The sequence below is a fragment of the Oncorhynchus nerka genome, linkage group LG4 (genome assembly GCF_034236695.1).
Source record: "Oncorhynchus nerka isolate Pitt River linkage group LG4, Oner_Uvic_2.0, whole genome shotgun sequence".
Lineage (NCBI taxonomy): Eukaryota > Metazoa > Chordata > Actinopteri > Salmoniformes > Salmonidae > Oncorhynchus > Oncorhynchus nerka.
In genome coordinates, this window is record NC_088399.1 from 60,955,824 (window position 1) to 60,970,553 (window position 14,730).

At 43.4% G+C, this 14,730-nt stretch overlaps 1 protein-coding gene across 5 annotated transcripts in view; it reads right to left on the reverse strand.

The window, feature by feature from the left end:
- Window positions 1-267: 267 nt before the first annotated feature.
- LOC115128309 (protein argonaute-4) overlaps window positions 268-14,730 on the reverse strand; it is a 36,428-nt gene continuing 21,965 nt past the window's right edge. For 3 of the 5 annotated variants that reach the window (XM_065017690.1, XM_029658038.2, XM_029658037.2), the window contains 8 exons: window positions 14,563-14,724; window positions 10,085-10,233; window positions 9,611-9,795; window positions 9,125-9,284; window positions 8,477-8,792; window positions 4,812-4,946; window positions 4,079-4,380; window positions 268-3,769 (listed from right to left, as the gene is read on the reverse strand). In XM_065017690.1, coding sequence (XP_064873762.1) covers window positions 3,661-3,769; window positions 4,079-4,380; window positions 4,812-4,946; window positions 8,477-8,792; window positions 9,125-9,284; window positions 9,611-9,795; window positions 10,085-10,233; window positions 14,563-14,724 — 1,518 coding nt within the window. In that variant the 3' untranslated portion in view covers window positions 268-3,660. The remainder of the gene's footprint in view (window positions 3,770-4,078; window positions 4,381-4,811; window positions 4,947-8,476; window positions 8,793-9,124; window positions 9,285-9,610; window positions 9,796-10,084; window positions 10,234-14,562; window positions 14,725-14,730) is intronic. The other 2 variants (XM_029658039.2, XM_029658042.2) reach the window with 1 other exon arrangement.

Consider the following 14,730-nt stretch of genomic DNA (forward strand, 5'->3'; position numbering starts at 1 on the left):
CTTTGGTTACCTTAAACTGTGAGTAACGAGGGTTTTTTCCCCCAGGAGTCCCATCTCCTCAGACTATTTGTCAGCCAATAACAGACCTGCCCTGCCCACAGAGAAAACAATGCCATCTACTGGCCTATGCATGTAATCACTCAACAAATGTATTAGTACATTTATTAGTAAGAATATATTATAAAATGGAATAGAAGACTAGCGTTTTCCCTTTGTGTCATGTGTGGTGTTGGGATAAAAATAAGGAATAAAGAGGAAACACCAGCATTTGATATAGGCATAAAATACCAATTTATTACTTTACACAATAACACAAATATTCCCTGCAGGCTAAAAAAAAAAAAAAAAAAAAGTTTAAAACATGTCACATAGCAATACAGCAAGTGATTGGGCACCCTTGTGGGAGGGGCCTGAGCAAGCCCCACCCCTCCCCAGCAGGTCAGACAGGGTACTGTTCTATTGCTGTTGGACAGTCACATAGCTCAGAACACTAGCAGAAAACAGCAGAGCTACACACGAGAATAAAGAACTAAAAAAAATTTACTTACACTTACAATGTCAAATAACAAATCTGTAGACATATCAAAGAGGAATTAAAAAATAAATCATGCTCTCTTTCAAACGGGGCACAGAAAGAATGGATCGTTAAAAATGTTAAAAAGAGGTATTCCTGTGGCTGTGGACGCCTTGGGCGAGGCCCCCCACAGAGAGGAAATGTGCTTGTGTGGGTGGCCAGCAGGGTGGCGCCACGAGACTAGGGAGCCCCGAGAGGCGTGGCAGGGGCACAAACCAGGAAGTGGAGGCCTAAATGGACGCTACACTGGGGCCTGTGAGGGGGCGAGGGGTCAAGTCTTCACCGGGCCCACGTTTGAAGAAAGTACCTCGTTTGTCTTCGGGTCACGATGCAAAGGCTCGAACGCTCAACCTCCAGCGGCCTGTGCCTCCGTTTTTTTTTTTTACTGACATTTGTGTAGGAAAAAAACATCTTGAAGAGACTGGACAATATTGCTAGCCTAAAACAGTCTCACTAAATTCATATACATTTACCCAATATTTCTTCTCCTTCTGTCTCGCTTGATTCTAAAGAGTTTATTTTTTTATATTATTTTATTTTTAGGGACAATACTCTGGCATGCAGGTGAGAAAAGTCTAAATGTTTTGACCTTTTTTCTCAGTGCCTAAAGAGCTAGTCCACCGAATGCACATTCCCACTGATTGATACAGGCAACAAAAAAAAACTAGTTCCAGAAACGGCGACAGAGAGCAGACCAACAGCCACGTCGACAAGAAGAATTATACATTTTTACACATTCGAAAACTGGATTTCGAGTTAATATTGCTTTGCAATGATAATATGTTCAAAACTGAGGAGTCATCACCGCCTTTTGGATCCCCTGCTAGGAGACCACACCCACATCCTGCACACTCCTCCAGTCTGGTAACACCCACAGAGGGCCACAGACTACAACACCTGGCTCTCTGCAGCCCCCTTTCCCCGTAGGAAAACTAGTGCACGTCTTCAACAGCTCAGCCCCACCCCTCAAAACTTATTGCATGCAATGCCTGGAACCCCACCATGCTTCGCTCCCACAGGCCGGCGCCCAAGCCCTCGACAGGCCGGCGCCCAAGCCCTCGACAGGCCGGGGCTCAAACTCATTCATAGCAAACCTGCTGCTTTACGGATGGTTTATTACAAAAGGGTTTTTCGCAGAGCCGACCACCCCCCCCCCCCCAGCCTCACTGCAGTCTTGCACGGCAATAACCTTAACCACGACTGGTTAAATAGGATCTTTAACCGTGGTCGTGACTGGTCAGGTGTTCTTAGGTCCATGGGCAGTGTTTATGCTTTATGTCAATTCATATCCGGTTTTCAAAACCTTATTAAAAACACCAAAAGTTTAGACTTGAATAGATATACTTGTTCAAATACACACAAACAGTCATAGATACACATTATGAAGTTCTAAAAATTCTACTCATTGCCTATTGCATACTTCTTTTTACCACTCGCTCGGTCCCAGTTTCTTCCTAATGCCAGCTCTGATTGTCACCTTTATTCCATTTCGAACCGAAATCCCCTGCTGCCAACAGGACTCTTCTGCCTCCTGTTTTACCAGTCTGGGGTAACGGTGACAGCTCAACAGAGATCTTTCCTACTGGAGAACACAGCCAAACCCTTCCCTACTACATCACTGAGGAGCAGAAGGGAGCATAAACCGATACACCTTGGGCCTCCCTCCACCGTAGGCCAGAATGCTACCAAAGTGTGCAAATCTAAACCCAGCCACTCTTACCCTGATCTCATAACTACACATCCGATTGCTGCCAGTCTGATAATTATCATAATCGTAGATAACAACATCAAATATAACTACTAAGTCTGAACAACAGTTAAGATTCGCCACAAAACGGTTTTATATTAAACTCTTACAAATTCTGCTTTTTGATTCTGATGTATAAATGCATAAAAAAAGTTAAGAGAGTGCCCTCTGTTGCTTGCCTAGCGTCCCGGGTCAGTGCAATGAATTGGCCGGTAGCAAAGGAGACCGAAAAGTTAAGCGAATGGGTTTTCCGCCTCCGAAAAATTCAGACGACTAGCGCCTTGCTAAAAAAAACATGCGCCACCCTAACAATGTCATAACCATTCAGACAAACAGGTTTAAGGGATGAATCCCCTTCCTCACATGGGGCACCAAATAAGGCGGCTTAGCCCAATGCCGTAACCCCGCAAAAGCTCTCAACCATTCAATAGGTCCCAATGCAGAGTCAATCACATCGGCTAAACCACGGTTGCTACTGCTACACATACACCCACCGGCCTCTGTGAAGCCTGTATAGTTCAATCTGTTCTATAGATGCAAATATTTATATATATATGTCATGTTTGAATATATTTTTTTAAAAACATCAAATCTGAGGCATTTACAGCAGTTCTTGATTTTCCCTTTACAATTCAGTGGCCTGCCATGAAACACACACACACGTATATACACAAACACACACGCACACACACAAACACGCACACACTCAAGCACTTAATTCTTCGCTAAATGGGAGAAGACTAATGGGTATGGATACCCAGGTGACCTCGCTTGTAAAAGACTGAAGAAAAGGAGAAAGTTAAAACACAATCATAAAAGAAAAAAATATATATATATCATTCTCAAAAGATCCTCTCCACCCATGTTTCCATGCAAACCCCCCATGACCCCCCCAACCCAAGAACTTGACAGATTTTCGCCCCAAAAGGGCTTTGAGGTAAAAAGTAGTCCTGCTTAGCTGGGAGAGCTAAGAGCTGCCACTGACAATTGGCGTCAGTCCGCTCCATTGCTCAGTGTATCTTTCAAAAACAAGAGACATTCAAAAACAAACAACCCCCACCCCCTCCCCCAAAAAATGGCTCAACTTGTGTTTTTTGTTTGTTTTCTCTGTGCATCGGAAACCCCAACGGTCTCTCGGTGCCGGATTGCTGGTAGAAGGCGGCTTCGATCGGGAACGCCGGATGTCGTTTTTTCCCAAAAAGGAAAATACTCCACTGGCATACTTCACTGGCTTCGAACCGCTTTGGTGCACATCAAGACGCAAGACAAAGATAGAGAAAGACTGGCAAAAAGAGAGAGAGGAGAGATAGGACAGAACTCCACACATTGCTCACGTGGCTCAGGCGAAATACATTGTGTGCTGAGTGTCATAGTGGATCTGGACTGCCTTGGCCAGGGCAAGGGGGTCCCGACCGTTACTCTGGCCCGACACGTGGCTGCCCTCCGCACTGCAGGACAGGACGAGAGAGATGGGCCAGATACATGACAAAAGTAAGAGAAAAAGAAAACAAATCCACTACTGTTGGGCTCCACCAACTGTAGTCATATTGAACAACATGTACCGTAATGTACCGTAACATGCCAAACAAAAACGGTATATTCAGTAAAGCTAGATACACAATGTTGCAGATATAAATCGAACATATAGGGCAGCTAACAGAGTCCATTCGTGTCTGTTCTGACTAAAATAACATTTCCTGTTTATCCGTGATACCCCTCAGTATTCTCGCCTTGTGCCTTGCCACTTTCATCATTACCTGTCGTGATCTTTGTCCACCAGGTGGTAGCGGGCGCGGAAGGCCACCAGCCGGGCGTAGTAGGCTGGCGCGGGGATGGAGACAGAGCGGGTGCAGCGGACGTAGGTGTGGCACAGCTGGTAGGTGAGCAGCTGGAGCTCGTCGGCCGTGAAGCAGTTGTCGTCCCACAGGACGTGGTAGTGGGAGGGCCGGCTGGTGCCCTGGATCCCAGCATGGCTGCACAGGTAGAAGTCAAACTCAGAGGGGTGGGTGATTGTGCTGTCCACCGTGGTTCCGGCTGGGACGTTGCCACTCTTTCCAACCTGTAGGGGGAGACAGTTGTGATTACAGACAGACATGCTGGAGTGCTCGTCGAAAAAGGGGCCATTGTTGCAACCCCTCTAACTTCAGCTGTGTCTAAATCATCAATCCAATGAAATACCAGCTCAGAGGTTACTCCAAGGATATGTGGTTGGAGAGGTGCATTTAAAAAGTATTGGAACACTGCCACAGCCCTCAAAGCCCTCCCTCATGAAATCCCCCTGATACAGTTGGGTAATCTGATCCTATACCTGTGGATAATTTAAACCTCTACATCAGGGGTGTCAAACTCAATTCCTGGAGGCTCCTCTCATGTACTTGAAAGATCTGATTTATTTTTAAGTTAAATTGCTTAGGATCTCCCATCAAAAACCAGACACAGCCCTCCAGGAATGGAGTTTGACAGCCCTGCTCTACACGGGTCTCCGCTCACTCTCTCGGTCTTGTCTGAGCAGAAGAGGCGGGTGTGGTGGCGTTTCTGAACCACGATGTAGGAGATGCCAGGTCGGTAGTCCTCCTCCAGGCTGATACAGGCCTTCCTGATGGCAATCAGCTCTGGCCACGCCACCTACACACAGTCACACATGGGGAAGAGATTAAAAAAAGTGAGCTTCACATTGAATGGAAAAATGCATTGCTATGACTCTGGTTGAACCGAAGTCGGCGGCGTTAACATCAGAATTGGGATGCCTGTGTATTGCCCAATTATTGGCAAAAGATCGGATTGGTCAAAAGAAAAACAAAATCATTGCAAAATAACTACTTTGAGGGAAAATGTACTTACTATGACTGTGATATGTAGTGGTCTCAGGTAGCCATCTGAAGATGAATGCACTAATTGTAAGTCGCTCTGGATAAGAGTCTGCTAAATGACTCAAATGTAAAATCAGAATTGGGCTGCCTGTGTAAACGCAGCCAGATCCTATATCCAGGGCACTTTCAAATTCAAATATCTATCTATCCATCTATCTATCTACACATTTCTTTGGTCTCAAAGTTGTAGAGACAGGCTCCAATTGGAGAGGGAGGTCCGTCTGAATATACTTTTGAGTCACTATTGCACCGTCAATGCCCCTGACGTGAAAGCATTTCATCAACAAAATTATTACAATATAGCTCCCAGTATGTCAAGGGGCAGGGCTCCAGACTGCGACCATTTAGTCACATTTTGTGACCCTTTGACTTGGCTGTGCGAGTAAAGAAAAATAGATTGGTCACATTACATGGTCACCTCACTCAAATTTTAAAAAACGTCCTATTTGTTTGCTGGCTAAAACCATGATTTGGTCAAACAGTTTTATTTATTTCACCTTTATTTAACCAGGTAGGATAGTTGAGAACTGCATTTACAACTGCGACCTGGCCAAGATAAAGCAAAGCAATGTGACAAACACAGAGTTACACATGGAATAACAAACATACAGTCAATAACACAATAGAAAAAGTCTATATACAGTGTGTGCAAAGTGGCAAAATAATTACAATTAAACAACACTGGAGTGATACATGTGCAGAAGATGAATGTGCAAGTAGAGATACTGGGTTGCAAAGGAGCAAAAAAACAAAAGAACAGTATGGGGATGATGTAGTTGGACAAGGAGAAATGCCTTTACATAATGGAAGACTATATAATAATGTACGGGCTGGGGTCAATTTGCTTCTCACATTGTATTATTTTCTTGATCCTTTATTTAACCAAGTAAGGCACCTTGTGCTGGGCCCAATAAAAGGCCACTCTAAATTGTTCAGTTTTGTCACAACAATGCCACAGATGTCTATAGTTGAGGGAGTGTGCAATTGGTACGCTGACTGTAGGAATGTCCACCAGAGCTGTTGCCAAAGAATTGATTGTTCATTTCTCTACCAAAAACCACCTCCAAAGTCGTTTTAGAGAATTTGGCATTACGTCCAACCCGACATCAACAGCAGATCACGTGTAACCCACACCAGCCCAGTATCTCCACATCCAGCTTATTCACCTGCAGGATCAGAGACCAGCCACCCAGACAGCTGATGAAAATGAGGAGTAGTTCTGTCTGGCTCCCCAGTGGGTGTCCCTGGCTCCCAAGTGGGTGGGGCCTATGCCCTCCCAGGCCCAGCCATGGCTGTGCCCCTGCCCAGTCGTGAAATCTATCGATTAGGCCCTAATTTATTCATTTCAATTGACAGATTTACTTATATGAACTGTAACTACGAACTGCAACAAACACTCAAACTGGACAGTTATCTCTTCATTCAAAGACTTAATCATTGACACTCTTACTGACAGTTGTGGCTGCTTTGTGTGATGTATTGTTGTCTCTAACCTTCTTGCCCTTTGTGCTGTTATCTGTGCCCAATGATGTTTGTACCATGTTCTGTACTGCTACCATGTGTTGCTACCATGCTATGTTGTCTTAGGTCTCTCTTTATGTAGTGTTGCCTCTCGTTGTGATGTGTGTTTTGTCCTATATTTATATTATATTTATTTATTTATTTTAATCCCAGGGCCCCGTCCCTGCAGTAGGCCTTTTGGTAGGCCGTCATTATAAATAAGTATTTTCGGCACTAAACTACTTCCATTAATTTTTTCCATTAGTTTTGTGTTCGTGCTAGACCAAAACAACCAACATGTACGTGCTCGTGAGCGACTCACCTTTCCATAAAATGGTGAAGCCCAAACTGTTCGAACGCTACAGACAGACGCTGTAAAAGCAGTAAAATCGAGTACCGTGACGATTGTGTGGGTCGTAGAGCAAAACGGAAAACACTATCGAACACAGTCATATTTTGAAGGACAAACCGTTCGGGCGCTACAGACATTTGTTCTAAGACTGATTTTTCGGGATGTCTCATTGGTCTGACAAACACCGCTGTTGCTCTGCCGCCTTTCACCGCAGATGCGGAAGGGCGACATTGGTGGATTGAGATAAATAAACTCCTTTCGTTGAATGTATTTTTTAATTGTTTTAAATGTTCTCTCTAGATTAAACAGACAGATTTGATGGGTAACCACATGAAATGCACATCTGCCACTGAGTGCAAAGGGTAACAGGCTACAACATTTTTTTAGGACACTCAATTGACTGTTTAATAGATTAATACATAGCCGTGAGTATTATATGTAGCGTCAGCGATCTACCTCATGTGTTCTGAGTTTTCACTTCCTTGTGGTGAATTAAGACCCCTATGACATAAGTGCACAAATATTTAGGCAAATTCATCTCTATTGCACAACAAAATTGAGAAGCCTTATTTCAAAAGAAAAATATAACAATATTGGTCACCCCCATTGGTCACAATACATGGCAATCACTGGATTAGGTTGCACATCAAATGATCTTGAATCATGCATTTCTGCTTGGATGTGTTCGATGAAACGACTTACTTCTTGACTAGCCTACCATCTCAGAAATCTACGACACAATCTAATGACTTCAGGTGATAACAAAAAAAAAAAGTATAATCCATTGTGTGACGCTGCTGGGGGGGAAAAAAAAATTGGTGCAACTAAATCACGGGCTGGTGCCACCAACTGAAAAAAAATGTCATCTGGGGCCCAGTCAAGGGGTGTGATTTTTTTTTTATCTGCTGCTGAGTAATGCGTTCTTCTGCCAATGCTATGCAAAAAAATCTGTTGGTAGGACAAGGCCATGTATGTTTGTGCACATGGAAGTCAGTGATTTAGGTGACTAAAATGGCCCATTGTTTTGTTTATGACACATAATATATATATATAAATAAAACTAGACGAAATCGTTGTTCAAATGCCAAAAATGTGACTTAATTATATTTTAGTCAAAATAACAAAAACTAGACTACATAAAATAAAAAAGCGGTGCCAAAATAAACACTGGCACCTTCTAAACCCTTGGAGTACTGATAGCATATGCTACCCTTTACACCACTTAAGGTATTGCAAAAGGGCTGCGAATTAAAGCCTTATTTCATCTGAAATTTTAACAAAGAATAACTACTCAAAGGGTTAACCAGCCACCGACTCAATACAACACGCCATTTTGATCATGTAATTCAATGGTCAATTCAGTCCAAGGAGAGAGAACTGAACCTAATAGACCAAAATGACACAACACAGACGCGAATCACCCTCCCGGTTACCTGTTTCATTTGGCCCTCGGACACGCCGCCGCGGTAGTAGATGATGCGGGTGGGCTTGAAGCGCGTGGACTTGTAGAACTGGATCAGCAACTCGCGCACCATGTTGGTCAGGTCCTGGATGACCTCCTGGCTGTACAGCTGCTCCTGGGACAGGTCCTGGCGTGACGTCTGCACGCGCACCGTGGCACAGTAGCGGCTGGGGTGTCCGTCCATGCTGCCCACCACCGCCGCGATGGAGGGCTTCTTGCCGTCGCCGGCTGGAGGGTGAGTGACGTCTGCCCCCAGGAAGATGACGGGTTGCTGGAACACAGAGGGTCTGGGGAGAAGAGGTTGCAATTTTTAAAAAAAAAGGCAGATTTGGCAAATAAAATAGAGTTGGTCACATGTTGCTTTGCACTCAGAGAAGAGGTATAGGTCTGACACAATACAGAACACATTTGATTGACATGTCATGAGGTAATTGTATGTTGTGTGGGTGTATAGTGCCTTCGCTGATGACTAAGCAGTGGGTGCATTTTACTGCATTTTGTTGCCTGCAGGCAATTTCGTCAAAGCAACGAAGGCTTGGAAGACCATCGTGAGAACATCCGTGAGGGTCAACAATGAGGGTCAACCTGAGTTAATGAGTGAGTGAGTGTGTGTCGTCACCTCTGATGGGGCACCAGGACGTTGTTGATGCCCCCCAGCTTGGCGTTGATCTTGAGGCAGAGGTTGGAGAGGGTCTGGGGGGATGTCTTCACCACGTTCTTCACCTGGACACACTGAGTGGCCATGCCCAGGAGGGTGTCTCCTACCCGCTTCACCTCCGCTGTGGCACCAGGACCACAGAATAATAATTTAGCGCTAAATCTCAAATGCAAAGTGAAAAGAGTAGCTAGCAGATTGGTTCTCTTAACATACTAAGCAGGAGGAGTGAACTGGTGTTCCCTCAATTTCCACTAGTGACTTGAGGGCGTTCTTTCCCCTACCGCCATTTTCAATTCTTCCAATTATATTTATCAAATATTTTAGGCAAAGTCATGCAAAACCATAAGACATAGGAAATGCATCAAAAGACAAAAGACTAATTGAAGTTAGTTTGCCCTTTCTACAAAATCGATTTCCCAAACAAAGAGGTATGAAAGTTATTCTTACCGTAGACAGGGGTTTTGCCAGGCAGGATGACCACGATAAGCTGCAGTCCCACATAAGTCAGCTTGAGGTGTTTGAACATGGGTTCCACGCTGTCCGCTCCCTGGGCGTATTTACAGAAACACGGCTGGCCCTGGATGGGCATACCGGCATCCTTCGAGATCTTTCTCAGTTGGTCTGTGAAGCTCCTAGAAAACCCATGAACAAACCTTTAGGGACTGTAGTCTAGAGAAAGAAAAGTGCATTCAAACTGTTGAACAATAAGTTCAAGTTTTGTGGTCCGAATCCTAACCTAATACATTTGCTCAACTAGTTTGTGTACATCATTGAGAGATGTGAATCATTTTTGAGATAAGCCCACAGATCTCAAGTTTGGATTTGGCCCTAAAATGAGTAGTGGTCACCACACAGACTAAGGATATGGGGATTTTTGGGTGGAGTGGTGCATCTACCAAGGTTGACGGGCAGATGACTCACTTGAGCAGGTCCTCTCTGCACTGTTTCTGTGGGGCGAAGCAGGCCACGGCCCACACCTTGATCTCGATCCCGGCGTAGAACTGCTTCCCCCGCATGTCCCACACGCCCTGGTTGGGCGTGGCAACTGTCTTGTTCTGCGGAGAGAGTCCCTACGCTCTTAGTGAACCCCCCGGTTTAACCAGCCGACACAGCAGATACAACTCCCCAGCCCGCACCACACACACACACACACGTTTGGGGTAGAAGATGACTCTACCACTGATGATACAGCGACAGATCATTTTACATGTGTGTCTAAATGGGGGTGATTAGGATTGTGAGGGTAGGAGAATCTGACCCTAGATCTGTGTTCAGAAGGAAACTACTGTGTGCTCCTATTACACACTATCCCGTAGCAAGTAGCTTACAGGTAAAACCTCCACGGGCTAGACAGCACCAGAAGCTTATTCAACAGGGCAGAACATTCATGTATAGAATAGACATGACCGTCATAGTTACGATTGTACAATACAAGATATGCCCAGAATTGTCCAATCTACAGGTGAGCAAATACTTGACAATGCAGGCTTCCACCCTTCCAGTTATAAACATATTTTGCTGATACACACTTAGGTGCCACGTGTTATTGATTTATCACAACTTAAGGAATAAGGCACGGGGGGGGTGTATAGCCAATATACCACGGCTAAGGGCTGTTCTTATGCACGGCACATCGCGGAGTGCCTGGATACAGCCCTTAGCCGTGGTAGATTGGCCATATACACCACAAACCCCAGAGGTGCCTTATTGCTATCATAAACTGGTTACCAAAGTAATTACAACCGTAAAAATATGTTGTCATATCCATGGTATACCACGGCTGTCAGCCAATCAGCACTCAGGGCCTAAACCACCCAGTTTATAATAACAGCACATAGGGTACAGGTCAAAAGTTGACACCTACTCATTCAAGGGTTTCATAATTTTTACTTTGTAGAATTATAGTGAAGACATCAAAACTATGAAATAACACATGGAATCATGTAGTAACCAAAAGTGTTAAATTAAAATATATTTTAATTTGTAGCCACCCATTGCCTTGACAGTTTTGCAGACTCTTGGCATTCTCTCAACTAGCTTCATAAGGAATGCTTTTCTAACAGTCTTGAAGGAGTAGCCAAATACACTGAGCACTTTGTTAGCTGCTTTTCCTTCACTCTGCGGTCCAACTCATCCCTAACCATCTCAATTGGGTTGATGTTGGGTGATTGTGGAGGCCAGGTCATCTAATGCAGCACTCGATCGCTCTCCTTCTTGGTCAAATAGCCCTCACACAGCCTGGAGGTGTGTTGGTTCATTGTCCCGTTGACAGTCCCAGTGGGAACCACATGCAGAGTTCATCTGTTCATCTACTCTGTGTCTCACAAAAACATGGAGTTTGGAACCAAAAATCTCAAATTAGGACTCGGATGAAAAGGACAGATTTCCACCGATCTAATGTCCATTGCTCGTGTTTCTTGGCCCAAGCAAGTAGTGGTTTCTTTGCAGCAATTTGACCATGAAGGCCTGATTCACAGTCTCCTCTGAACAGTTGATGTTGAGATGTGTCTGTTACTTGAACTCGGTGAAGCATTTATTTGGGCTGGTAACTAATGAACTTATCCTCTTCAGCAGAGGTAACTCTGGGGGTCTTCCTTTCCTATGGAGGTCCTCATGAGAGCCAGTTTCATCATAGCGCAAGATGGTTTTTGCGACTGCACTTGAAGAAAAGTTCTTGAAATGTTCCGCATTGACGGACCTTCATGTCTTAAAGTAATGATGGACTGTTGTTTCTCTGCTTATTTGAGCTGTTCTTGCCATAATATGGACTTGGTATTTTACCAAAGAGGGCCATCTTCTGTATACCCCCCTACCTTGTCACAACAAACCTGATTGGCTCAAACAGATTAAGGAATGAAATTCCACAAATTAACAAGGCACACCTGTTAATTGAAATGCATTCCAGATGACTACCTCATGAAGCTGGTTGAGAGAATGCCAAGAGTGTGAAAAGCTGTCAAAGGCAGAGGGTGATTACTTTGAAGAAACAAACATAAAATAGATTTTGATTTGTTTAAAACATGATTCCATGCGTGTTATTTTAGAGTTTTGATGTATTCACTATTATTTTATTTTTATTTATTTTAATGTAGAAAATAGTACAAATAAAAGAAAAACCTTGGAATGAGTAGGTTTCCAAACTTTTGACTGGTACTGTATATCAGGATCTGTATCCACAAAGCGTCCACAAAGAGTATGAGTGCCACTGCTAATCTAGGACCAGTTTTTCATTTCAGTTCATAATGAAAATGAGATTGTATGGACAGATCCTAGATCAGCATTCCTAATCCGAGATGCTTTGTGGATACAGGCCCAGATATTATCAGATCATTCTAGCTATGAATAGAAGTACCTTCAGTGTTCAGAGCCCATAGCGTCTACTTACATTTTGCATTGTGTCGAGTTAGCTACCCTCTCTTGTAGCAATTGGGCAACCATATTGTGTTCTCCAGCAAGCTATACATGTACTAAATGTGCAATTCAAGAAAGAAAAAGCCCTGAATACTGGGGGTGCTGATCCAGCATGGAATCACATATACATTAGATTGTGATTACACTGAATACTAATACAGTCGTGCACATCACATCAAATGAACAGCAAGTGATGCTAGAGAAAGGTTATCAGTGAATAATTAAGCGATGATTAGCAAAGCTCTCCACGGTAATTACAGCAACATTTTATAAACACCAGCATGATAACACAGTGATGGAGTGACAAACACAAGGAGAGTCGCTTTTCCTATCACAAACCTATTACGGCTACAACAATATAACCATGACAATTGAAAAGGTCTGAAAGACGTGCCAGTCAAACAAATGAATAACTAACTGCGACGACAAAAGCAATCAGTCCACATTTCAGAGGATGATAAACTCCATTACCCAGCAGGCCAAACCACTCAAGAAGAGACTGTAAAATGGGCCCAATAAAAGGCGTATAACCCAGCAACACTGTGCCAAAACTGTTAGTACATCTCTATTATAGCTATTTCTGTGACCGAATGTTTTTCTAACGTGCAATTTCAAGCCAAGTTCAGATCAATTATCCATATGCAATGTGGTTTGTACAGTCCACATTGGACCTATAACGATGTCTGTGGAAGACGTCTACCCAAACCGAACACAATTACATTATATAAAGACTGTACGGAACTTATGTAGAGACCGTGTATATTGCCTACATCAACTCAGCGAAAAAGAAACGTCCTCTCACAGTCAACTGCATTTATTTTCAGCAAACTTCTCGTGTAAATATTTGTATGAACATAAGATTCAACAACTGAGACATAAACTGAACAAGTTCCACAGAAATGTGACTAACAGATATGGAATAACAGAAATTGAATAATGTGTCCTTGAACAAAAGGGGGGGGGTTCAAAATCAAAAGTAACAGTCAGTATCTGGTATCTCCCCCTCATGGACTGCACCAGATTTGCCAGTTCTTGCTGTGAGAATTCTGAACATGGTTTGATTTAGTTTAATGTCATTTTAATAATTAAAACCACATTAATTATCATTGAAAATTCAATTGGTTGAAATCTATTTCTCAGTTATCACTTGGCTCGTAAATTCTGTAGTTAAACATCCTAAGGTCAACATCCCCATAGTGTTCACATCTCTCATTTTATTTTGTATTTTATTGTACCTTTATTTAACTAGGCAAGTCAGTTAAGAACAAATTCTTATTTTCAATGACGGCCTAGGAACAGTGGGTTAACTGCCTGTTCAAGAGCAGAACGACATATTTGTACCTTGTCAGCTCGGGGGTTACTAGTCCAACGCTCTAACCACTAGGCTACCCTGCCGTCATGTAAATATTGTAGATACATAAATATATTAAATAAACAATTTGGGAAATCTCCAGACTTTGCTCTTTTCTTCATTAGCATGATGATTTTAAAATTGGATTGGATTTTTCTAATCTGTTAAGACATTGAATACATGCATGTTTAGTTTAGTTCTCTGTGTGAAGCAAGTTCATTTAAAGTTAGGCCTATGTGATTGAGCTACATAAACAATGTTAACACACAGTAACCAAAAACCTGATCTAATTTACATATTCAGACAGCATTTTCAGCAAAAATATCGCCACAAATTTACCAGAATTATTTGCCAGAATTTCACACGTTTCCGCAACAGTTTGCCAAGAAACTAATTTGCATGTGAAAATAGGAGCTTGGAGCACATTTGAGGCAAATTTGCCAAACATTTGCCACAACTGTTTGCTAGAAGCCTGTTTTTTTGGTAAGAGTTATTTAATTTAATTTAAATGTGTTGTGTGGCATGAAGTCTCATCCTCCTCCCCTTGGTTAATCCACTCACCGTTTTCATTCACACACACAAACACCAACAGACCCTCTCTCCCGTGAATGGCCCAGCCCAGTGCCCTAGTACTCACCCTGCCACAGTCCCGCCCAGTGTCGGTACTAAGCCGGCCCCCATACTGCAGCATGGGTGCTGGGAGGACTCGGCCCGTCACCTCGGTCATGTCGTTATGCACCACGATTCCGAACTCCTTCAGGTAAGGGTCGGGACCGCCCACCATGCTGTTGCTTTTGACCTGGGG